Source organism: Myxocyprinus asiaticus, chromosome 36, assembly GCF_019703515.2.
Source record: "Myxocyprinus asiaticus isolate MX2 ecotype Aquarium Trade chromosome 36, UBuf_Myxa_2, whole genome shotgun sequence".
NCBI classification, from domain to species: Eukaryota; Metazoa; Chordata; class Actinopteri; order Cypriniformes; family Catostomidae; genus Myxocyprinus; species Myxocyprinus asiaticus.
In genome coordinates, this window is record NC_059379.1 from 35,778,927 (window position 1) to 35,806,050 (window position 27,124).

Consider the following 27,124-nt stretch of genomic DNA (forward strand, 5'->3'; position numbering starts at 1 on the left):
GCAATAAATTAAAAATTATAATTATTTAAATGCACCAATATAAGCTTCAACTTATATCAAGAGATTATGGGAGAAAGATTTAAACTTGGTATTGGAGGAGGGAGTGTGGGCTAGGATTCTAAAAAACTTCAAGTCTATATCTAGAAATGTTCGGGGGTAAGGGTTTTAGTTTCATAAAATGTGATTCCACATTTTCTGTTATGTCTGTTTGGGTTGTTGTATGGAATCAATAAAAATTGTTAATAACAAAAAATACACCAATATAACTATACATAGTAATAAAAATCAATATTTATCTACATGTATTTCATATGGAACACCATAATAAAATCAATATTTATCTACATGTATTTCATATGGAACACCGTAATAAAATCAATATTTACCTACATGTATTTAATATTGAACACCGTAATAAAAATCAATATTTATTCTTTATTTAAATGGTCAGCCACTGACTGATACTAAACATACAGTATTGATGTTTATTAAGCTGTTTATTGTATTTTTATTTATTCTTTATTTAAATGGTCAGCCACTGACTGATACTAAACATACAGTACTGATGTTTATTAAGCTGTTTATTGTATTTTTATTTATTCTTTATTTAAATGGTCAGCCACTGACTGATACTAAACATACAGTACTGATGTTTATTAAGCTGTTTATTGTATTTTTATTTTTATTTATTCTTTATTTTAATGGTCATCATTTGACTGATACTAAACATACAGTATTGATGTTTATTAAGCTGTTTATTGTATTTTTTATTTATTCTTTATTTAAATGGTCAGCCACTGACTGATACTAAACATACAGTACTGATGTTTATTAAGCTGTTTATTGTATTTTTATTTTTATTTATTCTTTATTTTAATGGTCATCATTTGACTGATACTAAACATACAGTATTGATGTTTATTAAGCTGTTTATTGTATTTTTATTTATTCTTTATTTTCTCAGTGTTCATTTCTAGAATTTGTTGATAATGTATAATAATAATGTCAAATATCCTTTGATAAAAATATTTAAGAAAGCAGGCTTCCGAGTACCTTTGCATAGTCATATCGGTGCAAAATCGGTGAAAAATCCACATAGAAAAGGTCTGTTTTCATTCCAGCTCAAAAATTAACTATATCGGCCACCATATCGGTAATCGGCTAATTTTCCCCCTTTAAAATCGGTATCGGTTTCAAAAATCCCATATCATATCGGGCTCTAATCTCTACTATAGGAACATGTTTTTCCTGCAGCCAAATCCTAATGTAAGAGTGTAACTGAGGAGGAGCGGCCACCAAAATTATTTTTATCTTTACTACCATCAACATAAACGTAGGGTTCAAGAAAACAAAGTAAAGGACAGCCAAACCACTCATTTATCTTGCTTGACTATGACCAAGTTTATTTGTAGAAGAAAATAAAAAGTATTGCCATGAGGTTTAAAGCAACTGTAGCTTGTCTGTCATTCACGGTTCTTATTTTTACTAGGCAATCATTCCCAGACTTTATCTTGTGTAATGGATTTAGTCAGAATGGAAAAGACACTGTTATTCACCTGTGTAGACCTACATTGACAATGAATTACATAACAACTGACTGTCACAAAGCATTGATATCACTTTATAACTTGCCTGGGGGATTTTGTTTTGTCTCATATTTAGGAGCACAAATTCCGCTCTCAGTCGGTTTCTTAAGCGCCCTATTTTTTCTGACTAAATGTTCCCATTTTCCCATTCCTCAAAGTCTCTGGCAGGAGACAAACTGACAATACAGCACAGCACAAAACATTTCTTATTAGACATAGAAGAATGTGGCCCATTTTTCATTCCATATTTTCATAGTTTTCCTTTCTTTTCCTTCATGCCTGATATGGAGTGCCCAACTGCCAACAACCACTTGCAGAAAATAAAATTCCAGTGGTGGGTATGTGAATGCATCCAGACCATTTTCCTGCATGCACACACACACTTGTGTATGCACACATACACATACAGACAAACACAAAGGCCTGGTGCTTTCCTGCAGCCGAAATGGGATGAAGCAAGCTTGAGGAAAACAGAGCATACACAGTTCATTCCTAAATCCCTCTACAGGGCAGCCATGTCTGCTCCCGTCCCATTAAGCCGGCCTTCAGGGAGCTGCGCTCACATCAAATTCACAGCATCCTGCACACTGACTTTCTGCTCACGCTGCCAGACTTCCAAATGGCATGTCATATGCAAGTCTGTTTGATTATCTGCTTTCCATGGCAAACAAGCTCCGCACAGAGAATGTAAATGAGTGGTGATGAATTTCGGGTTATAAAACACAGATGCAAGAATCATCGTAGAGTAGAAATCTGAGAAAATGGCAAATCCTTATCTCCACAGTCTCTGCTTTGTTACTTACGCCACTATATGGCATCTCATCCATGACATGCATAGAGAAAGTTTAAGAGAAAATAGACTAATCTGCAGATATTATTCATTCCGTGTAATCAGAGAACACATAATTCAGATGGTCATATTCCTGTGGCACATAATTTTATGTATTCTGCCATGAAGGTGAAAGTAAAAAGACAAATTATCAGACAATGGTGGTTCTTTGTGATCACCAAGATTTTGCCAAGCGACACATGTTCCTGGATCAACATTCCAGGAAAGAAACATAGTCTTAACCCTTTCCCCAACCATAGCCTATCCCTAAAATTAGAGGGAAATTGTAGGTAGATAAGAATGGTGTCCAAGCCCTTACCCCAGCCCCTTAACCCTAAAACCTTTTTCTGATTAATTTGGGTATATTTCATTTACAATGTTCATTTTGTTTACATATGAAATAGGGCTGTGCCGATACATTCATATTAGGGGTGCACCGATCGATCAGCCACCAATCTAAGTCGGCCAATCTTCATCTTAGATTTAGGGACAATTTTTTTATTTATTTTTTTGCTGCACGCACAAAATCACATATACCCTGCTAATGTAATGAATGAGCGCTTGCTCAGACCTTAAAGCATGATATTGCGGCCACTGGAGGGTGAGTTATTGGCAAATAACTCAGCATTTGCAAATTTACACTTTGTAAATTTCAGATGAATATGCCTATTTGTTTTAAAAATGTGTATGAATTAAGTGTAGAAATATTAAGGTGCCCATTTTCTAGAGTTATTGCGGTAGTAATTCTAACTCGCTCTACTGTTTATACATGGAGAGGACAAAGACACTGTAACTCAAATTAAACAACAAAAAAAGTCTATATATACAAATCTATATATGCGATGTAACGAGAGTTACTACAGTCAGTCGGTGTGTAGAGCGACAGAGAGAGAAAGAGCGATCATGCACTCTTTTTAGTTTCACTTTCCAAAATGCAGTCACTAATCCAAACACTATTCTGTGTGAGTTCTGACTGAAAATATATATATATATTTGTCGCAGCACCACTGACAGTTTAACTTTCAATAATGGCATCGCGTTTTCTTGCAGTTGTTCAATAATTAGTGATTTGTGATACAACAAAATGCTAGAGACTGTAAAGAAATCATAGATACTCATGATTTCTCACTAAAGCGGTTTTGGAGCTTGAAATAGATTACTTATACTCTTATTTTTGAATGTATCTCTGTTGTGTATGATGCTCTCAAATTTACTGGTTGCCAGTGTGTCACAATGATCTTTGATAGTGACAACAGAACTATTCATAACTGTTATTAATTCTAATAAATGCATTTCACAATTAATGCAAATTGAATGTAATTTTACAGTGTGGGTCATAAACATATAACTGCAGCATGTAACTTATAAAAGTGTAGCAAAGGGCACTTTATAAAGAAAAATAAGTGTTCAGATCGGTATCTGCAGATTTCAGTGTTAAAAAAATAAATACAAATAAAAAGCAGTGATCGGAATCGGCTTCAAATTTCCTGATCAGTGCACCACTAACTCATATATCGATATATTGTGATATTTTCTCACAGTTGTATCAATACTTTAGTTCCCTACACAACTATTACTGTATTCCAAAGGTTCAATAATGAAGAAGCAGGTCGTCTAAATAAGTGCAAACTCTGAGGCCCACGTTGCTCAGTGCAGTCAGAGTATTTCAATGGAATTGGTCCATTTTTAAAAAGCTAAAATGTGACCAAAATGATGAAAATAGTCAAAAAATATTCTCTCTAAAATTAATACTGTCGTAATGTACCAAGTTAGAAGGTCCCCTGCACAGTTAACAGCATCAGCTGAAAGATAATTTTTTACACATGCAAGCACAATGGGCAGTATAACTAAAATGTACCCAAATTAACTGGAAAAGAATCAAACTGAAACTAGAGCTTGTGAATCGGAGTTGAGTCGAAATTGTGACGTATTGCAATATATTTAATTGTGATATAAGTATAAATTAGGGATGGGCAATTCAAGTAATTTTTTAATCGAGTGAGTACCAGATTACTCGTCAATTAAAGTGCACGTTAAAAAAAATAACAGGTATGACATGTACATGAAATAAACTACCATTTTCATGATTAATCTATTATTTCTTTGTTAAATCGAATGTAAGAAAATGTTTTCCAGTATTTTATTAAAATGAGATTTTTTTTCAAACAGAAATGATAAAGGTGTGACATTTGTAGTGCTGAATTCACAATTCTATACAATTCTAACTTTGAACAAAACAATGGTTATGGAGATCTTGCTGCAATAACATGATGGAAAAGTAGATGTTATTCCATAGAAGTGTGAGCACCCCAGCTGTAAATGATGATGATGGAGGATTTCCTTTATTTGACTACCGTGCATACATGTAACATAAAAATAACCTCCCAGCAGTATGTATTAAACTTTGTGCTGCTGCAATCCTGGCCGCAAAGCCTTCACAGCCCAAAAAGCCTTCTGCCCCGAAACAAAGCGCATTGCAAGCTTCATTTACGATCTCACATGTGGCTTTGATTTACAAACTATGAGGAGCTGGGATTATATTCATCAAGCACAGGATTTGTCTGAGAATATCAGGGCTGTATTCAGGTCAGCAGGCATGTACATTACAGATCACCACCTCTGAACCCTGTGATGACTTAACAACATGCTCATTTGAAAGTCAATGGTTTAATTTTTTGTATCTTGCCAGAGATAAGCACCCCTTGATTGACATAAGGAGAAAGCTGTCTAGTGTGCAGATCACCCTGAGTCGTGGCAAGACCTCAAACATCTGCTAAAGGTCAGCTTTCCACTGTATGGAACCAATCAATGAAGCCCATAGAACACTCAGAAGCCCCATAAGAACTTCCAAACAAAGAATAGTGTTTCACATAAGAGAAGGAACATTGCCCTTTATTTAAAGGACACTGATTTTATACACTCAGCAATCCCCTCTAGGCAAGACAGCCCATATTCAACAGAAAGACAGACATGTGAAACCTGACAAGACATGTGTGTTGCCAAGCCACTCAGAGAGACCAAGAAATTCTGTTTGATCTGCCTGATCATTCTCTTTGCATCACATGACTACTGCTTCTTCTGAAAACTGACATTACAGCATGTTTTCATTGATGATGCAAAGCAGACACTAGGGCTGGGTATTGACACAAATTTCCCGATTCGAGTTGATTCTGATTCACAAGCTCTCAATTCGATTTGATTTAGATTTGATATCGTTTCACAATGGTTTATTTCAGTTATAATGTTACTTTTGCTTACATATGAAAGAAATGATCTCCCAGCTAATGCTGTTAATTATACAGGGGACCTTCTAACTAGATACATTAGAAAAATATAAATTTTGCTAATTATATTTTATTACTTTTCATTATTTTGGTCACATTTTGGCTTTTTAAAAACAAACATATCGATGCATTCAATAAATAAATATTATATTACATTTATTATTTTTTTGTTACATATCTATTGTTTAACAGCTCGTTCAGAGACGATTTTTATTGATGGGCAAAGGAAAGAAACGAGGGGATGGTCTTTTACCATATTTTGTGGTTGTCTACACACACTGGGGACACATAATTATGTTCAAAAAAATTTAAAAGTGGATTTTGCATAATATGTCCCCTCAAGTCTGAATTGGAGCTGGACGCCATCATCGGGGCTAAGAGATTTGTGAACTACCATAGTTACAGCTGTCAGAAAGAGACTGAAGATCGTAGGAGCCAGTAAACATCCTTGTTTAACCCCTACCTTTACAGGGAAGGAGGGTGACTGAGTCCCAACCATGAACACACGATGTTGCAGGATGCTAAGAAATTTGGGAGGTACTCCAAACCTTTTCATCACAATTCAGAAAGCATCAAGCTCGATGGTGTCAAAGGTTTAGCCAGGTCTATGAAAGCAATACACAGGTCTTCATTCTGCTCCCTGGCCTATTCCTGTAGCTGGCGTAAGACAAAAATCATGTCAGAATTAGAACAATCTTTTCTGAAGCCACATTGTGATTCTGGAAAGATGCTTTTTGTGATATAATGGGTGAGACGGATCATGACCCTGGTCAGTATTTTGCCAGCTACTGACTAGGGGTGTAAATCAGATGTTTCATCACGATATGATCTTATATCAATTCTCTTGGCCTGCGATCCAATATTTGCCGACACTTCAAAGACTGTCGCGATATGATTTCGATTTGATTCGATTCAGAGCCCTGCGATGGATATTCCGATATTATGTGCCTATTTTACACAATCAATTTTTTTATTTTTTTTTTTGCCTTAAAATTCAACCAAAATATAATTTGAATATTTTATTGAGCTCTCTGAAAAATAGGGCTGCCCCCGACCAAAGATTTTCCTAGTCGACTAGTAGTCCTTAGTTTAAGCCATTAGTCGACTTGTTGTCACACGTTTATGATATTAATTTAATTACTTATATATTTTTGGGGGGGCATCAGAAAATGGGCTGAGAAAGAATGTTATAACTAACATTGCTAACACTGTTCTAAATTACAGAGAAATCCTAAACCATAATAATGAGCTTCTCTGAGTCATTCTGGGTTGTAAAATTGGATATTGTGATTTATATATATATATATATACACATTGTGAAGGAGGGAACAAAACAAATATAATTCACACACATGATGTATTTTTCCAGACAAAGAAATACCCAACCGGTAGAGAATGCACAGATGTTCTTTGCCAGAGACATGCTGCCCTTCACAACTGTTGTAAAGCAATCTTTCAAAAAGCTGAACAACACACATTTTAATTGCACTTCATTTTTTTTCCAGTTTCATTAGATTTTTTTTTTTTTTTTTGTTAAAATAAATAAAGTTCAAATTTTGAAATCAAGCTGCCTTGCATTATTGTGTAGACTATTGCTTAACGAAAATTATCCCATAGTACCACCTAGCTTCCAACCAGCGGTAATACCAGTGTTCATCGGCTTGAATGTGAATAATCAATTACCGCATGGACCAGCCATGTAAACGATCATATCTGTCAGTCACTGACTGCGTGACTTCGCCACTTCCTGTGGAGCTTTTTTTTCTGCGACCAACCGACCAATCAAAACTTGGTCGACCAAGACTCTTCTCATCGACTAATGTTTGGTCGACTATTTGGGGGCAGCCCTACTGAAAAGTGCAAATTTAGTATCCACATTTGGATATCCACAAAAAAATAAGGTACTTATTGTCACTGGTCTGGAGCTTGCGTTTCGCGGGAAGCCCGGTTGACGCGCGTGCATGGATAGCAGAGCGCAATTTGGCTTCACAGACCCTGCGCACATCCTTGTCCCACAAGAAAAGCATATTTAGCGCTCATAAAGTGAAATTAATGTAATAAGGTTGCTTCATCGCCTGATGGAAATGCGTACGAACGTGGCTGACATGAGAGTATTAAAATAAAGGTGCATCTTAAAAAAAATGTCTATATCAATATTTACGCGTTGTATAGATAACATTGGATCGTTGGTTATTGGATCGATGTATCGATCCAGATCGATGGATTTGGACAGTGGCATGATTGTTGGTGCCAGATGGGCTGGTTTGAGTATTTCTGTAACTGCTGATTCTCCTGGGATTTTAATGCACAACAGTCTTTAGAATTTACTCCGAATGGTGCCAAAAACAAAAAACATCCAGTGAGCGGCAGTTCTGTGGACGGGAATGCCTTTTTGATGAGAGAGGTCAACAGAGAATGGCCAGACTGGTTCAAACTGACAAAGTCTACGGTAACTCAGATAACCCCTCTGTACAATTGTGATGAGAAGAATATCATTTCAGAATGCTATTCTGCGATGCGGGTTGGTGCTGTTTTGGCGGGACCTACACGATATTAGGCAGGTGGTTTTAATGTTGTGGCTGATCGGTGTATATCAGTTCTCAGTTGCATTACGCTTACAGGTAATGTCAAAGGTCTGGCGAGTAAAATAAAATTTACTAACCAATGGAGATTCTCTCCAAAGCGTCCGTAGAGGTTTGATTATGCATGGGGAGATGACAGTAAAAATGTTAAGTACAGCAAAGATTAGCCTGAATTTGGGTAAATTTCAACACAACAACTAATGGTCTAAAATTATAATAGGTTAATAACTAGGGATGCGCGATATATCGTCGGCCAATATATTATTGCTGATAAATGGGAATATCAAAATATTATTATCGCGTCGATGATGGAATTGACGCAGATATTTTTGCCGATAATTTGTTACAGTTTATTTGACTTGCGGCTGAAATTCTCTGACTGCCTGTGCCGTCTTTCCTTCAGACAGAGACTTGGGCAGTCTCCAGCGACAGTGCACGTGTGCATACACAGCGTGTCTGTGTGAGTGACAGCTAAACTTATATTGCTCTGTGAGGATTATTTCCACATCTCTGCACCTTGTTACTTTGTTTTGGGGCTATATATATATATATATATATATATATATATATATATATATATATATATATATATATATATATATATATATATATTCTTGTTGGTAAAAAAAAAAAAATAATAATTTACACAATTAATGACAACATTAAATGAAAACAATCTGGGGGGCCTGGGTAGCTCAGCGAGTATTGACGCTGACTAACACCCCTGGAGTTGCGAGTTCGAATCCAGGGTGTGCTGAGTGACTCCAGCCAGGTCTCCTAAGCAACCAAATTGAGTCACATGTGGTAACCTCCTCGTAGCCGCGATTAGTGGTTCTCGCTCTCAATGGAGCATGTGGTAAATAAAAAAATGAAAGCAATCTGATTACCTGAGGCAAAAGGCTGCCATGGTTGAATCACAACATGCTGATATTCAGTACACTTGCTTATGTGATATTGCTTACAGATAATAATACTAATAATATAACAATTTAATATTATATTATTGTTATTATAAGTATTATTGCGACTACTTTGAATATAACACTTTTATACAGTAGTAATATTTTTCTGTCGTTATGTCTTCAATTTCACGCATCCGGTTGAATAGACCTCTTATTTCATCAGGACTTTTATTTTGAAAGACCTTTGAAGTTCTTTCTGTTTTTGAAGGGTTCGTTATATCAAGCTTCCTGCGACTCGCGAGCTGAAATCTCCGAGCTGCAATGGTCATTTGAGAGTTCACAGCCGATTATACACTAAACACACTGCTCTGCAGATGGATACTATTGGACACACTGCATGAAAATCAAGCATTAGTAGTGTGTATTGTGTTTGTGTGCACATCTGCTTGTGTGTGTGTGTGTGAAGACGATGACAGGGCAGGACGCCGCCTCTCATCTGTTCTGTGGCATGCATGTGACTGTATATTATTTCATTAAATGACATCTGCTGTTTAATGATCATACTTGGCCATATCAAGACTCTTTTATTATTATTTTCAAATGGTCTTTGTTTTCATCTCAAAACTCTCACATTACATTTTGCTAATGGCAGCATACTTTAATATAGTACCGAAATGAACAACAAGATGATACTGTACCTTTTAAATGTTTTGGTATCGCAATATTTCGTTAGTACTGGTATACCCTGCAAACCTAATATATATATATATATATATATATATATATACACACACACACACGTACACACGTACACACACACACTACCGGTCAAAAGTTTTGAAACACATGACTGAAATGTTTCTCATGATCTTAAAATCTTTTGATCTGAAGCCGTATGCTTAAATGTTTGAAATTAGTTTTGTAGACAAAAATATATCTGTGCCACCATATTAATTTATTTCATTATAAAACTAAAATGTAATAAAAAATTAATACAATTTTTTGAAATTGATGACTTGACCAAAGAATAATGAAAATTAGTCAATAAGTGCCCAACATAGATGGGAACTCCTTCAATACTGTTTAAAAAGCATCCCAGGGTGATACCTCAAGAAGTTGGTTGAGAAAATGTCAAGAGTACATGTCTGCAAATTCTAGGCAAAGGGTGACTACTTTGAAGATGCTAAAATATAACACAGTTTTGATTTATTTTGGATTTTGTTTAGTCACAACATAATTCCCATAGTTCCATTTATGTTATTACATCAGTTTTGATGACTTAAATATTATTCTAAAATGTGAAAAAAAAAAAAATTATAATAAAGAATGTTTCAAAACTTTAGACCGGTAGTGTAAATATATACATATACACACATATACATATATACGCATATACATATACATCGGTTATCGGTATCTGTATCGGCCACAATGAGCTGTGAGTTATCGTTATTGGTATCAACCCAGAAATTCCATATCGGTGCATCCCTATTAATAACCAATAAAGCCTTTATTTTAATGACTTATACACTAATAAGTCATCAATTATGTCTGTGAAATGAGTGCACACTTCATCATAGGGAAATATAGAACTCATAGTAACTATTTAGTTATATATTCAGCCACTACAAGAACAAAGCTGGGCTCAAGAATCTAAGAACAAGCACAAGTTTGCATCAAATGTTTTTGGAACATGGCCGAGACAATTGCACCACCTGATGAATAGACCAGATTTCAGCATTATTCCTGGACGTTCCTTATCTCTGTGAAATTGCACTAAAATTTCCAGAGATTTTCACTAAATCTGAAGTGCTGCAGCGACATGCTTGGCACGCTGGGCACAAGGTATGCAACGATGTGTGTATGCATCTCAAAGGATGTCTTGGCTCCAGGCTTGTACACACCTCTCACTGGACCTCTCTTCGAAGGTGTGTCATGCACACAATGCTGCCTCCAGCTTGTGGGTGTTGCTTTTTTAGCCCCAGGCACAACAAAACTAAATAAATGAGGGCATTTAGCAAACTCCTTCAGATCTTGTCAAGCTGCCACCAGAGTTTCACACATTCAGACAAATGGAGACAAAACAACCGCTTAAATGCATTTGTTTTCCAGATGTAGTTTTTTACCCTAAACTGGATTAAGACACTTGAGACTAAAACAGTCAAAGGACTGAGCAAAAACTCTCAGCTAATCTACAACATCCAACTGCATTACAACACTTTCTCTCTTTTCAGCGTTTCCTGTGTTCAAACTCTACCTCCACATGCATTATTGGGAAATAAACATTTGTGACTATTCAAAAAGGGAAGTGAAGATTGCTCTGGAATATTGCTATCCGGAAGTGGGACAGTATAGCTCAAAGCAAATCACTTGTCCCAGAACCGCCTGTGCTGCAGTAGAGTTACCTTTATGAGCCAACAAGAGTTCACTTGTTTTGGAGCAAATTTAATTAAGAGAACATTCCAGCAGGCTTGTCAAACAGCAGCGCTGCCACCTTAAATGGAAGTGCAAAAACAAAAAAAGCCAAGCCCTGAGAGTAACAGTCCATTTATTTGATTTGTGAAAGTATGCGCAGAAAACGACTATTCAGTAGAGGTAGACGATATATCGGTTTTATCGATTAATCGGTACCGATAGTTTTTGTTTATGGAACTATCAGTTATCTGAAAAAATATATGTCGATAGTTGCTGGGATTTTATATTCATTTTTCCCTTCTTATTTTTTTATTCTTTATCACTAAACCTCATCTGGTGAAATATATTCATAAAAAACTCTTCATCTGGTGAATTTATAAGCTACAAAAAGCTTCAGTTGATAAAAACTTTTTTTGGGGGATTTTATTCATTTTGCAGCCTCAATGTCTGTGCCCTTCATAGTAAGAAAAGAATACGATTTCTTTATCATTATATAGATTAGGTTTTTTTTAATCTATCAGCCGATTAATCGATTATCTGCCTTTTCCACCACCTTTGTTATCGCTATCGGCAAAATCCTCTATTGGTCGACCTGTAATATACAGTACCGACTAAACTGCCGACATCTGGTTTCACTTAAGAGCACATTCAACAAAAGCAGAGTAGGATCGGCACAAGGAGATAGGGCTGGAAGCTGGCGTTGGTTCAGTTGTCCATTCCCGCCCACAGAAAGCTGGCCTAACATTGTTTGTGCTTTACTGCTGACCATTTGCTGTCTTAACTAGAGCTAAAAGACTTCACCACCAACTGCAAAACTACACAAACAATTGATCTTCCAGTGACACCAAAATTACAGGAAGCGGCACAAGTTGACTTCAATTGTGTAAGAGATTACATTTCCCTGCTCAGGCTGCTTTCTAATCTGAGTGTTATTCAGAAAAAAAAAGGAATCAGCTCTGTGTGTGTGTCAGATCTGTTGCCGAGCTTAACAGGATATTCAACACTACTTACTCATTGTATCAACCCGTAGCTATTAAGACCTCCACCGTTAACGTGTCCATTTACACAGAGAGAGGTCAGCCAGTGCAGCTCCAATAAATGCACTTACACACTTTGATGTTTACCGTACTGAGGGACTGTGTTTAATCACGATCAACCTGAACAATATTGGTTATATGCACATTTAACACTTTTAAATGCTTAAATATGCATAATTCCATGTGACAGCAAGATATATGTTCTGTTCCAAAACATAGCGAGCTGCCTTGCTGACTACACAGGGAGCATCCCAAAAACATAAAAGTAGAATTTTATAAAGGCCTGGGTATACTTAGTTTTTGTGCATTCCGAATTGGATCACGCCCGGCCGACCACAGTGCCTTTCAAAGTATACTCATCTGACCACAAGCGAATAAGAATGCATTCGAAGCATACCCACTACGACTGCTTTGTGATACTCTTTTAGTACAGTCATCGGCAGGTACATGCACCTGCAATGTGCACAGATGATGACCGTTCGCGTGTCAAGAAACTCTGGGCCGCGCAGAGCATTTAGCAACAGTAAATTATGTACAAGTATTAGTAAGTAGAGTTAGCTCCGCCCTCTTGTGAATGTGTACACTGCTGCTGGCCGGGAGATAATATATAGTTAAAAAAAATATTGAACTTTTTCGCACCAAAAGCAATCGTGTTGCTTTAGAAGACATAAATTTAACCGCTGGAGTCGTGTGGATGACTTATGCTGACTGTCTGTGATTTTTGGAGCATCAAAAGTTGGATCACCATCCACAGGGCTCCAGACTAAAAAAAAATGACTTAGCTGAATTGGCTCTTAACCTTAAACATTAAGGAGCCAAATGGCTGTTTTCAGTCACCAAATCACAGAATTGCTCGATTTAGATCGCTGTTCAGAAAGGAGCGTGAAGTAAAGGAAGACAGCTGATAACCCATTTATCTGAGGTTTAATAAACAGTATGTATAGTTGAGAAGATAAGTTTGCATTCCCTTTTGTCTCAAATGTTCACACCCCTTTCATAATTTATACAAATTTAAGAGATAAAATGTTTGTTATTAAGTACTGCCCTTCAGAATCTACATTACAGATATTTACATAAAGTATAGTATGCATATAGTAGTGTGTTGTCTTCTTGAGCATCAGTGAATGTTTGCACAAGTCAAAAGCTTGATCTCATATATATACAGTTGTGCTCAAAAGTTTGCATACCCTGGCAAAAGTTTTGAAATTTTGGCATTGATTTTGAAAATATGACTGATCATGCAAAACAATTGTCTTTTATTTAAGTGATCATATGAAGCCATTTATTATCACAAAGTTGTTTGGCTCCTTTTTAAATCATAATGATAACAGAAATCACCCAAATGGCCCTGATCAAAAGGTTTACATACCCTTGAATGTCTGGCCTTGTTACAGACACACAAGGTGACACACACAGGTTTAAATGGAAATTAAAGGTTAATTTCCCAAACCTGTGGCTTTTTAAATTGCAATTAGTGTCTGTGTATAAATAGTCAATGAGTTTGTTAGCTCTCATGTGGATGCACTGAGCAGGCTAGATACTGAGCCATGGGGAGCAGAAAAGAACTGTCAAAAGACCTGCGTAACAAGGTAATGGAACTTTATAAAGATGGAAAAGGATATAAAAAGTGGAAAATTTTTATATTAAGAAGTGGAAAATTCGGGGATCTCTTGATACCAAGCCAAGGTCAGGTAGACCAAGAAAGATTTCAGCCACAACTGCCAGAAGAATTGTTCGGGATACAAAGAAAAACCCACAGGTAACCTCAGGAGAAATACAGGCTGCTCTGGAAATAGATGGTGTGGTTGTTTCACAATACAACGATACTTGAACAAAAATGAGCTGCATGGTCGAGTTGCAGAAAGAAGCCTTTACTGCGCCAATGCCACAAAAAAGCCCAGTTACAATATGCCCAACAACACCTTGACACGCCTCACAGCTTCTGGCACACTGTAATTTGGAGCGACGAGACCAAAATAGAGCTTTATGGTCACAACCATAAGCGCTATGTTTGGAGAGGGGTCAACAAGGCCTATAGTGAAAAGAATACCATCCCCACTGTGAAGCACGGTGGTGACTCACTGATGTTTTGGGGGTGTGTGAACTCTAAAGACATGGGGTATCTTGTGAAAATTGATGGCAAGATGAATGCAGCATATTATCAGAAATTACTGGCAGACAATTTGCATTCTTCTGCACGAAAACTGCGCATGGGACGCTCTTGGACTTTCCAGCATGACAATGACCCTAAGCACAAGGCCAAGTTGACCCTCCAGTGGTTACAGCAGAAAAAGGTGAAGGTTCTGGAGTGGCCATCACAGTCTCACTCTGGGGAGATCTCAAACTTGCGGTTCATGCAAGAGGACCAAAGACTTTGCATGACCTGGAGGCATTTTCCCAAGACGAATGGGCAGCTATACCACCTGCAAGAATTTGGGGCCTCATAGACAACTATTACAAAAGACAGCACGCTGTCATTGATGCTAAAGGGGGCAATACACAGTATTAAGAACTAAGGGTATGCAGACTTTGAACAGGGGTCATTTCATTTTTTTCTTTGTTGCCATGTTTTTTTTTATGATTGTGCCATCTGTTATAACCTACAGTTGAATATGAATCCCATAAAAAATAAATGTGTTTTGCCTGCTCACTCATGTTTTCTTTAAAAATGGTACATATATTACCAATTCTCCAAGGGTATGCAAACTTTTGAGCACAACTGTATTTAAATGATATATTTATATATATATAAAAAATATTTTTAATTGTTTTAAAATATTAGTCTTAGTCTTTTTTTTCCTTCCAGTTTGGAATGCCCAATTCCCAATGTGCTTTGAAGTCCTCATGGTGGCGTGGTGATTCGCCTCAGTCCGGGTGGCGGAGGACGAATCCCAGTTGCCTCCTCATCTGAGATCGTCAACCTGAACATCTTATCATGTGGCTTGTTGAGCGCGTTGGCACGGAGACATAGCGCGTGTGGAGGCTTCATGCCATCCACCGCGGCAACCACGCTCAACTCACCACGCGCTCCACCGAGAACAAACCACATTGTAGCGATCGCGAGGAGGTTACCCCATGTGCCTCTACCCTCCCTAGCAACCGGGCCAATTTGGTTGCTTAGGAGACCTGGCTGGAGTCACTCAGCACGCCCTGGGATTCGAACTATCGAACTCTAGGGGTGGGCCTTAGTCTTTCTTTATCTGATGGCCCAGACACAGAGACTACAAGAGTGCAAATTGAATAAAATTACCAGAAGAAAAAGTGGTACACAATACGGAACTTTTAATCATAAAGAAGCCCGAAATACACATGGGACTCTTATTTTGAAATGTCTGTGCTCCCAGTTGTGAGGACACTAATGGCTGATTCGCTGAGAAAGAGAATCTGATTCAAACTGCTATCCTGAGCTCCTGAGTTCAAACCCTCAGTTCTTTTCGGTTGATTCATGAAAAAGCCCTGGTTCAAAAGAGTAATTTGTTCACGACTCTCTCGCACTGGGTTTATTGTTGCGTGCGGTGCAGCAAGCTCCTCAGAAACAGAATGGGAGAAAAGCGTAGTGAGACACACTGGTGCGTACTCTAAAGATGTATTCAATAACTCACAAGATGATATCTGACGAAACCGCATATGAACAAACAACAACCTCACTGTCGCCAATGGCGACTAGATTTTAAATTATTGTCGCAATCAATTATTTTTGGTTGCATTTGCAACCATTTTAGTCACAGTCTGGAGCCCTGCATCCACTTGCATTTTAAGGACCTACTGAGCAAAAAAAAAAAAAAAAATTATTTTACTTCAAATGTGTTCTGGTGAAGAAAGAAAGTCATACACACCTGGGATATCATGAGGGTGAGTAAATGATGATAATTTTCCTTTATGGGTGAACAATTCCTTTAAGTGCAAACCTGTTCAAAATGACGGCACTGTAATTCACACCGCTGGGCATTGCTGCTATGGGATACAATTCAATCACTGGTTAAACACTTACAGTGTTACTCTCTGTGCTGTTACTTACAACCTCTTTTGAGGTGTCACATCATCATATAATATTAATTTGGCTGTTGCTGTTTGTTCAAATACAAACAAAAATAACACCAAATTTTCATGTCATAGTCCACAGTATTGCTAAAACAATGAAATAGGCCAGTAATGAGTAAACATTATCATGTAATTGTTCTTGTAACAGAGGATCTTAGTAACATTTGAATGGAGAGAAGATTATTCCAGAGAGGTCTGGATTGTACAGGACAGGGGTCAGTCCAGGTTAGACAGCACAGATTTGGGAAGAGCATCTGTCGGGATCACAACTGACACACACAACAGACTAACCTCAGGCTAAAGGTAGTGTGGCATTATATGGCTTTCATCAGGGAGCAGTTACCAAGGAAACTATAGTGGCTGTGAGCACAAAGGTTTTGTCAATGGTTAAATTTGAAAAAGGTTTAAAAATGTCAAAACACAAAGACAGACTCTTGATTTTAAATCAAGTTAATCAAACTGCAACGTTTCATTAATAGTGTTGCATGTTCGGCATGAAAAACATTGGGTATGATTGGAATTGCAACATAGGCCTAATAGAGCAAAATAGTGCCAGCCCATTTTTCAACTGTCTTGGTTCCAGAAGTATTTTTCCCTTTCTTTTTTTCCATAGTTATAAAAAGAGTTCTAAGACATGAACCGAACCAGCTCTGAGATGAATCACATGTTTACAAGCTTTGATTTGAAACAAAAAAAAAAGGATTTCAAAATCAGACAAAAAGGTACAATACTAAGTACTTAACATCTTTTATGAGGATGCGAACTACAATGCAACATTGTGAATGATTTAGTCTAATCTATTTTTTTTTTATATATGGAAAAATATAAACAATTGATTTAAAGTTGATACATTTATGTATAGAATCAGTATATTGAATGTATATTGCACACCGTGATATTAATACACTAAAATGAGGATAATTGACAATAAAATATAGAAAACAGAGCAATTACAGACAAAACAGTCTGTTTATTGAACACAACTCATTTTCTCACTGAAGCTCCGTATGGGCATTCGCTTTCTACGGCAAACCCCGAAGGGATAAATACATAATCACACACATGCACGGGGCAAAGTTATGCTCACGCAGTACTCCTGTTGTTATTTCGCCGATCTCCTCGTGACAGGGAAGCAAAGAGAAAGTCAGAATGAGCCGGTATGTCTCCCCTCTGCCATTCTGAACTGATGTGTGTGTGTGTGTGTGACAGAGCTCCGGCTGAAGAGAGCGAGACCTCAAGTACAACATTCGGTAGGTGTGTGACACCCTTGGCCAAAATCAAGTTGTTGTGAACCGGCTCGTGAGATCCGGACTTCAATATACTGCAATAAGAATATTTAGACCAATTTGGTGACTGCGCTGGCTGGCGTGATAAGCCGTCGAGGAAATAGAAACCATTTCAAAAATAGAAAGCCCTGTCGCGGTCGCTCATCGTGTGACACTGCTGGTTAGGACAAAAACTCTAATTAACATGGAAAAGATATCTTTTATCACATGTCGCGGCATCACGTAGCGTCAGGTTAGAACACGGTGTTACGTGTGCTCAGGGCAGAGCAGCGCATGCAGACAGTTTAATTATATCGCAGCCCTCACATGAGGTCATCTCTTAAATATGAATCTATTTCGACTGATCGTTCAGCCCCACAGTCACACCATGAAATAGAAAGACTTGTTTGTTTTCTTTCGTGGCACACAGTCTTTTTATCTCATCACATTCATTTCAGACTGCAAGCTCTCAACTTGGATATCATTCTTTTGCTGTGGCGATGGAGATTAAGTAGTGACACAGCTGCTGGAAAGCGGTGCAGGAAACACTGACAGAATACAAATTCTGTTCAAAGACTGGATCTAACACTGTGTACACTGTATGTGCTAATATCAAAGTGTTTCTAGCAAGTCAGTCCACTGTCGGCCATCTTTGGAATGCTCTCGGGAGGCTATTTCCAGTCATGCCAGTGCAGCTCCTATCTACCTGAATGGAGAAAGACCAAAATCTCAAAAATATTTGGCCAAGATTACAATCCATCAAAGTACATATTTCAAATCAGCAATAAAATCTGACAATACTGATATCATAAATTGTGCTTCTTTACCCCAGATTACGCTAAAAAACTTGTATAGCTCCTTGGTTGAGCGTTCCAAATTCTCCCATTCATTTAAATAGAACACAATGGCCCGTCTCAGCTAAACAGTTTCTGCAAATATATGAGTTAAGTCCACAACCAGAACACATTGTTTGATACAGTGCAATGTAATCAACTAGACCTTCTATTCCGAAAATGGCGAATGAACCACATGCTATATCAATCGTGATTTTTTTTAATGTCTTTCATGACTCATTATTTGATCAGGCTGCCAGAAGGTACTGCATTTTTATAATACATTTGGAATGGAAGTTAGTGGTGTAATTTCTGCACCAATAGCTCAGCAAAAGAAATTGTGAAAAATAATGCTGTTGTCAAAAAGGTTTCCTAAACACTACCATTGGTCAAAAAAACAGACAGTTCTCCACAGTCCCATACATACTGTATAGTACCGGACAGTACATTTGCATCCAGTTATAATTGAGCTACAGCTTTATTCTTTTTTACTTTTTTTTAAGCATAGTAAAGCTACAGTCTTAAAATATATGTCCAAGTATACATAAAAAAAAAAAAAATGCATCATTGAATTTTTAAAGGACAAAAAAATACAGTGGGTTAAATAGGAACATCAAGAGCCACCTGTCTTTCAAAGCAAGTAGGCGCAAAAAGCTGAGGCCAGATATGGTTTGATTAAGTTGTATGCTGGACGAAGCCAAGCTACAGTTCGCTTCTTCTAGGTCTTTTAGTCAGACTTTGCAAAAATCTGGTACAGACTAAAGTGTTTACATGACATTTCAAACTTTTATAGTGCATGTAAACGTACTGACAGTATATGCTGTAAGTAGCACAATAGTAATCCATTGCCAACGTTAAACTATCTTTACAATTCAGCATTTACAAACTCAATGGAAGATTGTTGCTTTTCATGAAAAAGTTGACTAAGGAAAGAATAGGAGAATGAGAAGGCATATACTCAACTCATTAATAGAGTACAAAAGTTCAATGTTTTTCCAGCTCATTGCATTCACTTATGCAGCGTCCTTCATCACTCCTGGCAAACTACTGTCACAATTCATCCCTGGAAGGGAATACGCTAGAACGCTCCACACGCTTCGGCCCACCTTTAATGTTTACGCTCGAGGCATATCAGCAATAAATCTCTCCCGTCGATAATTGTCAGATCTCTTGTTGCAAACCACTATTTACAACCACGAAGGATTACAAAAGTGGTTCTTTATATTATGTAAGACTAATCCACCAACAATTAAGATAGGAAATATGTCATTGCCTGGCCTCAGATAGAAATGCTGTCATTCCCAGAGTAAAGAGTGCACGATAAATCGTTTTAGAGAAGATATCGAAATGGACGCTCACTGTCAAAGGAAAACAGTGCAGGGTTATAGTGTCAATCCAACTGAACAAAAGAGCAATTTCTCTGTAGGTTAACTCTAGTTCAGGGGAATGTCTGAACATAACAGACTTTATGCTGTGCTGCAGTGGGGGAAGGCAGTGAAGGACCACCGCTCTCATGTTACGAGCTGTTTTCTTAAGCCACAAATCACATGGCCACTTCCAGCTCTACACAGCCAGTTGTTGCCAATGTGACTGAGGGCTGTAAATGAAAGCTGCATTGGTATTTATGCTGGAAATACAGGGAAATGCGCTTTTCATTATTATAGTGGTACAATGTCATGAGAAGAATGCTTCAGAAATTCTACCAAGAACAGAACTGGATGATACGTGATTTTAGGCCATTGAAAATCTAGGCCTATTCACTTTATGCGCCAGAGAAACTAGCGTGCAGCCATCTTGAAAATGTTGTCTCAGAACTTCCGTCCTAGTGGTTCTATTCAGATATCTATGGTGTTGATGTCAAAGTGTAATTAGCTAGCGAAGTGGATTTATAGGTTATAGAGTTGTCAAAAACTATCATGAGTATTTCAAAGTGTTCAGGGAATGTCTTAAAAACTGGAAGCAGACCGGGGAGATTTTAAAACAAGAGTGCTACATTCATAAATACACAAGATCAAGCTGTGGACATACTGATATTCTTCTGTGCTCATGAAACTCAAAGACACAACACAAAGTCATTAAAAATATCTCTGTAAGAAACCTCTGGCCATATTTTCGTGTCATTCATCCATCGTGTTATTGTGAAGGTGAGCAGATTTTTGAGTGTTTAACCAGGACAGGGGAAATATACATGAGATATATGTGGAAAGTGTGTTTTATTTTATATTCCATTTACAATAGTTTTATTCACATTTAAGCCTCTAAAAAATGCAGGGTGACAAATTAATTTTAAAAAGTACAATTGTAATTTTCTAATAATATGAGCTGTCACCGTTGGAAATTTCATATCAACTACACAATTTAACACAAATTATTAACAAGTGGAAACCTGAAAATTAAGCAGATTTACACGTATAACAATGAAATGCTTGTATTATGAAGAAGTGCAGTGTGTTATAGCTGTCTGAATGTGATCTGCAGGTCCAATTTACCTCCGTGGTTGTGGAAAAATTCCTCACGAACACTTTCATGTAGTAGAGGGGTGGTGTAGACTCACACCATCAACTCTTGGTAAAAAATACTTTCTGTGCTTCCACATGTAATCCATTTTGATCGACTCAGTAGCTTTAATACAAACAGGAAGTTAGATGACAAAATTCGAAAAAGTGGAGTGCAGAAAAGGGGCGGGGCTGAATAAGGTAAATATTAGGGATGCACCGATCCGATACCTGGATCGGCATCGGCTCCGATACAGAAGCTTTTAGACAGATCAAGTATCAGTCCGACGAGCCCGATCCAAATCCGATACTGTGTTTTAGTCATGTTCATTACTGTCAAGCTCCAAAAATGACATAAAAGAACCATTAAAACATAATTAAAGTAGTTCATATGACTCGTGCATTTTATTCAAAGCCACTTGAAGACGTGCGATAGCTCAGTGAATCACAAAAGGCTGTGTTTAATAAGTAAATATATAATATGTGCAGCGCCAGCGCGTTAGTGAATGGTGCTGCTCTGTTGACACAATCTCACGCACAGGCTGGTGATGCACTCACAGCGGTGCGCTACTCAAGAACAGCATCTCAGATGTAGATGCTCAATAGTTCGGTTCACTTATAATAGAACGACACCAGAGGTGCATTTTACCAGAATTTGAATAAGAAGCAAATTAAACTACTGTGAACTTCCCTACAAACAGACACGTACAGGACTTCCTGGAGAGTTCAGAATGTCAAAATAAAAGTGTGAGGGTTTAAAAAGTGCACGATTTAAATATATTACTGTTGTATTTAAAATTAAAATTAAAAGTCAATAATAATAATATTAATAACAATTTATTATTATTATTATTATTGTCATCATTAGTATTAGTTTACAATTTATAACAATATTTAAGTTGAATGGGTTCCAATAAATAACTGTGTGAATGAAAATTGAATTGATGTCTAATTTTGCTGCTACATTATCCAGTATACTAGTTAATAATAAAGTGTTTCTTAATAATCTTATACATTTATATTGAAATAATGTGTAGTTAGAGGTTTGTGTTTCTTTACATATTAAAGAGTACTCCCAATTAGTTCCAAACAATGATGTAAAAATATTCTAAACTGATTATGCAAAAATAAACAACACTGGTATCGGCTTGGGATCGGTATCAGCCGATACTGAGATTTCCGATATCGGAATCGGAAGAGAAAAAGTGGTATTGGTGCATCACTAGTGAATATTGTCGACGGTTTGTGCATAAATGGTCGCATTTAAGCCTTGTGTTTTAAAGAATCTCTCTCTATGTAAAAAGACTTTCAACTGACAAGTGGAAATCTATTCTTTTTCAAGACATTCTTATTTTCCTCTAACACATAGCTGCCCGACCAGACTATAAGTTTTCAAATTCTCTCTTTAAAAAAAGATCCAAAGGAACAGCGGACGTTTACAGCTTTAACTTTCAGCTGCAGGCAGGCTATTGTGTGTGGAAAATTCTTTGTGCTGATTAGCAGCGGTACAGTTGGTGACCTCAGGACACAGCCCTGAAAACAAACGGCAGCGTACTGTACACACTTACTCTCTCTATACACACAATGACAGGAGCCGCTCCATTCATCTCCAAACACATGAGAGCGGCTGTAGCCCTGGAACCTGCCTGTGTGCTTCTGACACAATCGCAATGATCAAAGATCACACTTCTTTTTGGTTCAGATAGATTATAAATTAGTGTAAAGGTCTACATTTGAAACATTTACAGATTATTTCCACTTCCTAGCCTTAACTAATTACTGTGATTTTTTATATATTATATAATTAGGATTTTAATATTTTAGAATTTGTACTTTTATTGAATAATAAGCCAAATTGAAATATTTTAATATTTTCATTATTTTTAAACAGGAGACCTTTATGCACCTTAGATGTGCCAAAATAAGCTTATAATAAAGACTTGTTATCTGTATTATAAACGCTGAAACTACCCATTTTATTTGGGGGTTGGGTGCATGTACCTGTTATTACATATACCACTGACATACTAATAACTCTAAATTACCTAGAACCATTATGGAAGGCCTGGGAAGTCACTAAACTATATATTCATGAATAACAATAGGTCAGAATTGTTTTATGGCCCTAAACATTTACACAGATGTCTTACATTTGGTCCATCTGTTTGTAAAATACTAGATTGCAAAATGTACCACCAAGATTACTCTGAAGTCAAAGGAAAAACTGCAACAAACAAGCTGATGTTTAACAGGGAAAGATCCTAAAGATATAAGAATTGAAGATATTTTTCAATAGAGAAATCCTGCTGCAAAACAGTAAAGCTGTGCTTGAATAGACTCTCTCTTATTACTTGTCATCAAGTCAACGTACAACAAATGAATGCTAATATCCAAAGGGGGAATGTTTTAATTCAGCTACCAAGGTACAAAAGTCACCAGCTGACAAATAATATTACAATTCCCAAATAATGTTACAATTCCCCTACGTTTCCTCGGATCCAAATAGAGCTCGATTCCACGACTCCATTGCTGGACTGACTTCCAGCCTGTTTCCATGTACCAAACCACCAAAACGCAGAATGAATAACCCAACGTTTAATGTACTATTTCACAACGCTATATCCTCACTTACATTTCCAGTTCGTAATATGCATCATTCGCAGTATTTTGGCCGTTGTCTTACCGTCAGCTCAGGATTGTCGTGGTCGCGGTGACTGACGGCTCGGATGACTCCGGCTCGCCATGACCAGCGCGCGATGTGCGCGGGATCCAGCAGCTCCTCACCGCTCACGCACAGGAACCGCTTCCCGACCACCATGGCGGAAAAACCCTCAAAACCTTCAACACTCTCGCCCTACCGACCGCACATTTACACCGTCAAAACTGCGTGCTGAACAAAAAAGAAAGAAACAACCGTGATTTTTTTCGCCTTTTTGCGTGTCGACCGCAACCCGGGGGATTTAAATTTCTCTCAGCCTCCACCCGCGAATGGTCGCTCTCGCGCTCAGTGAAACTGAACACTGAACCGGATCACTGCTAACGTAAAACTGGTATCCCTCCGCCTTACACAACGCACAATGTCCATGTAAAACCGCATCAGGGAGATTTCTACGTCCGCCAGACACATTCATTCTCAATGGGAGACTGACTGCTTCCATGCTTTCGCCAGTCTGTTAAAAAAAAAAAATAATAGTGTTCGGTTGTTGTTGTGTTAGGCTGAGCAGCAATAATGAACATCAAATTAAACAATCAGAAAAAAAAAAAAACACTTCAGTTTCATCAAACTAATGGCTTTACAAGACATGATTTATTTTCTGAAATTACACTATATTCAATTATTTAATTTCTAATTATTTATATATTATTTTATTATTTATAGATTATTATATTTATATATTATTTATAATTATGTTTATTTACTTTAGAAATATTATTTTCAGCATCTATCTATCTATCTATCTGTCTGTCTGTCTGTCTGTCTATCTATTTGATTTAATAAATGAGAAATAAGTCCAGTCCAAGACTTTCACCCACTATTGCACTTGTGTGTATATGGTTGTGTGACAATAAAAGTGATTTGATTTGAAATAATAGAAATTTTTCCATTCTCTCATACAGTCACACAGATACAATATGAGTGTGAATATAGCTATTACTTTTTGTTTCTGATTGTGTTTCACACTTTTGTAAGTTTTATAGCTACCCTGTAGCTGACCTTATGGGCTGTTTCTTGATGAGCATGAGAGGAGTGCTTATGTAAGGGAAGCATGTCTACTGGATACAATCATTCCAGTGTCACCTTTAGGTTATAGCAGAAGATGAGACAGATATCTCTCGGCTGATAGAATCACAAATCATAGAGTGCCGCACTGAGATGGTTGTTAGGCCTGTCTGGTTCTGCAGACACTGCTCAGAGCAGGACAGCTAATCTGTGAGTGACCAAAATGTCTAATGTAGCAAGGCACGATTTCAATTTACAACCTCTTGAACATCAACATCAATGATTGCAGACAGCATTGGAGAGAATTACTACTGTACCAGACTCCCAACAAAATCAAGTCAATGCAAACAGCAGAAATATACTGTACAGTGCCATTCAAAGGTCCACTTGTCAAAATACTTATCTTTTGCAGTTTTCTAATGTAGCAAAAATAAATAAATAAATAAATAAATAAAAAATAAAGATAAACAAATACATTTGCATTTCAATTTTAGTGAAAATTTGATTTGAAAAATTAACATTAATTCCATAATTTACTGGTATTTGATATGTCCTCTTTTGCTTTAATGACAGCATACAATGGAAATCTGACCTTCTGTACAAAGGAGTTAACATGATAAGTGTGACAAACTTGCAGAAACAGTGCAGAATCCTACATATATCTTGTTCATTTTACATATTAGTTTATTTCAAGGTTTAAATTAGATTTTGAAACCCGGATATTAAGTGTGGATTCTTGAACAGCACTTTCTATATTTGTTCACTTCATTTGTTGTTTTTGCAAGCAGACAGCCTGTGTAATACATTACTCAAAATCAGATTTATCAAAAGGTACATCTTGCTTGGTTAAACAAAATAGTTACCATTACACATCAAAGAAAATATTTTTGCAAACTGTTTATTTACATGCAATGTGTATGTAATATGTGTTTGCAATTCGCACTATGACTGCATGATTGAATTTACTGTATAATGGTACTTCAGTGCAATTTAGTAGGCCCTTTTATGTAAACATGAAACATATTACAGATGAAAGAAAGGCTATAGATAAAAGAAGTAATTACCTGCTGCTAAGTGTAAAAAGTTAAGTAATTATGACCCCAGTATGTACTAAATATACAAAGAGAAAATTACATTGTCAACACTTCAGATGTTTAATAACATCAACCTGTAAGGAGCAAAACATCTCTCTTCTTAAACATATTCATGAATAGCAACAAGATTACAGTTTTTCTCAATCGCTTTGGCTCAATTCTCGAATGAGAATGATTTTTTTCAAAACATTAACACTTAGTTTCTCTGAACAATTCATTTCTTGTTCACACCAGATTTGAAGTTCTTACTCATTTAAGCAAATTGCACGTGTTTTGGCACGTGTGCAAAAGAGTAAGTACAATTGTCTATAATTTGCACAATAACTAAATGCACATGGCTTGCTAATCAAAACTGATGAGTTGATTCTCAGTGAAATTGTCATACTCTTCAGAACTTGAAAACATTCTTTCATTGTGTGAGCCATCACATACAAAATGATCCATTCAGTTATTAAAATATGTCAGACATGCATGTATATTACATAAATATCTATGAAATGGAATGTTTTTTTTCAATGTTGCAGTTTTCTTTCTTTCATTTTTCTTTTCATTTCTTTTTTCTGTTCAATATATATGACTTTACATGTAAGAAATGTGTAAAAATGGACATTCAAATGTGAATTATCTGTTTACATGTAACACATTGCTACAAAAATAAATTTACTGTATACATACAAATGTGCATATCCTTTTTCTGTGTACTACAGTATTGTACAGTATTGACTTTTCCCAGTAAACTTTTACCTACTGTTGAAATCAGTATCTAAAAAGCTCAGTGTGATACACAATAACATTCAGCTAGACAAAACTGACATTCTTATATAGTACAGTATGCAGTCAGTCAACAAAAAAAGTAGAATAAAAATTAAATTTGTATATAACAAACATTTCCAGGGTTGACTGCCATGGTGAAAAAACTTCTAAACATTTTGACCAGTACAGCTCACACGATGACAAAAATACTTTTCATTTTGGTGGCACTGGCCAATTTACTGACATAATAACTAGGTTTTGAAGCATGAATGAAATGTTTTGGTGAG

The 27,124-nt window shown here is 36.8% G+C and overlaps 1 protein-coding gene across 3 annotated transcripts in view; it reads right to left on the reverse strand.

Annotated features, from left to right (window-relative positions):
* Positions 1 to 24,277, reverse strand: part of jmjd1cb (jumonji domain containing 1Cb) — a 238,342-nt gene extending 214,065 nt beyond the window's left edge. For all 3 annotated transcript variants that reach the window (XM_051673704.1, XM_051673703.1, XM_051673702.1), the window contains exon 1: positions 23,953 to 24,277. In XM_051673704.1, the coding sequence (XP_051529664.1) occupies positions 23,953 to 24,087 (135 nt within the window). In that variant the 5' untranslated portion in view covers positions 24,088 to 24,277. The remainder of the gene's footprint in view (positions 1 to 23,952) is intronic.
* Positions 24,278 to 27,124: the final 2,847 nt, after the last annotated feature.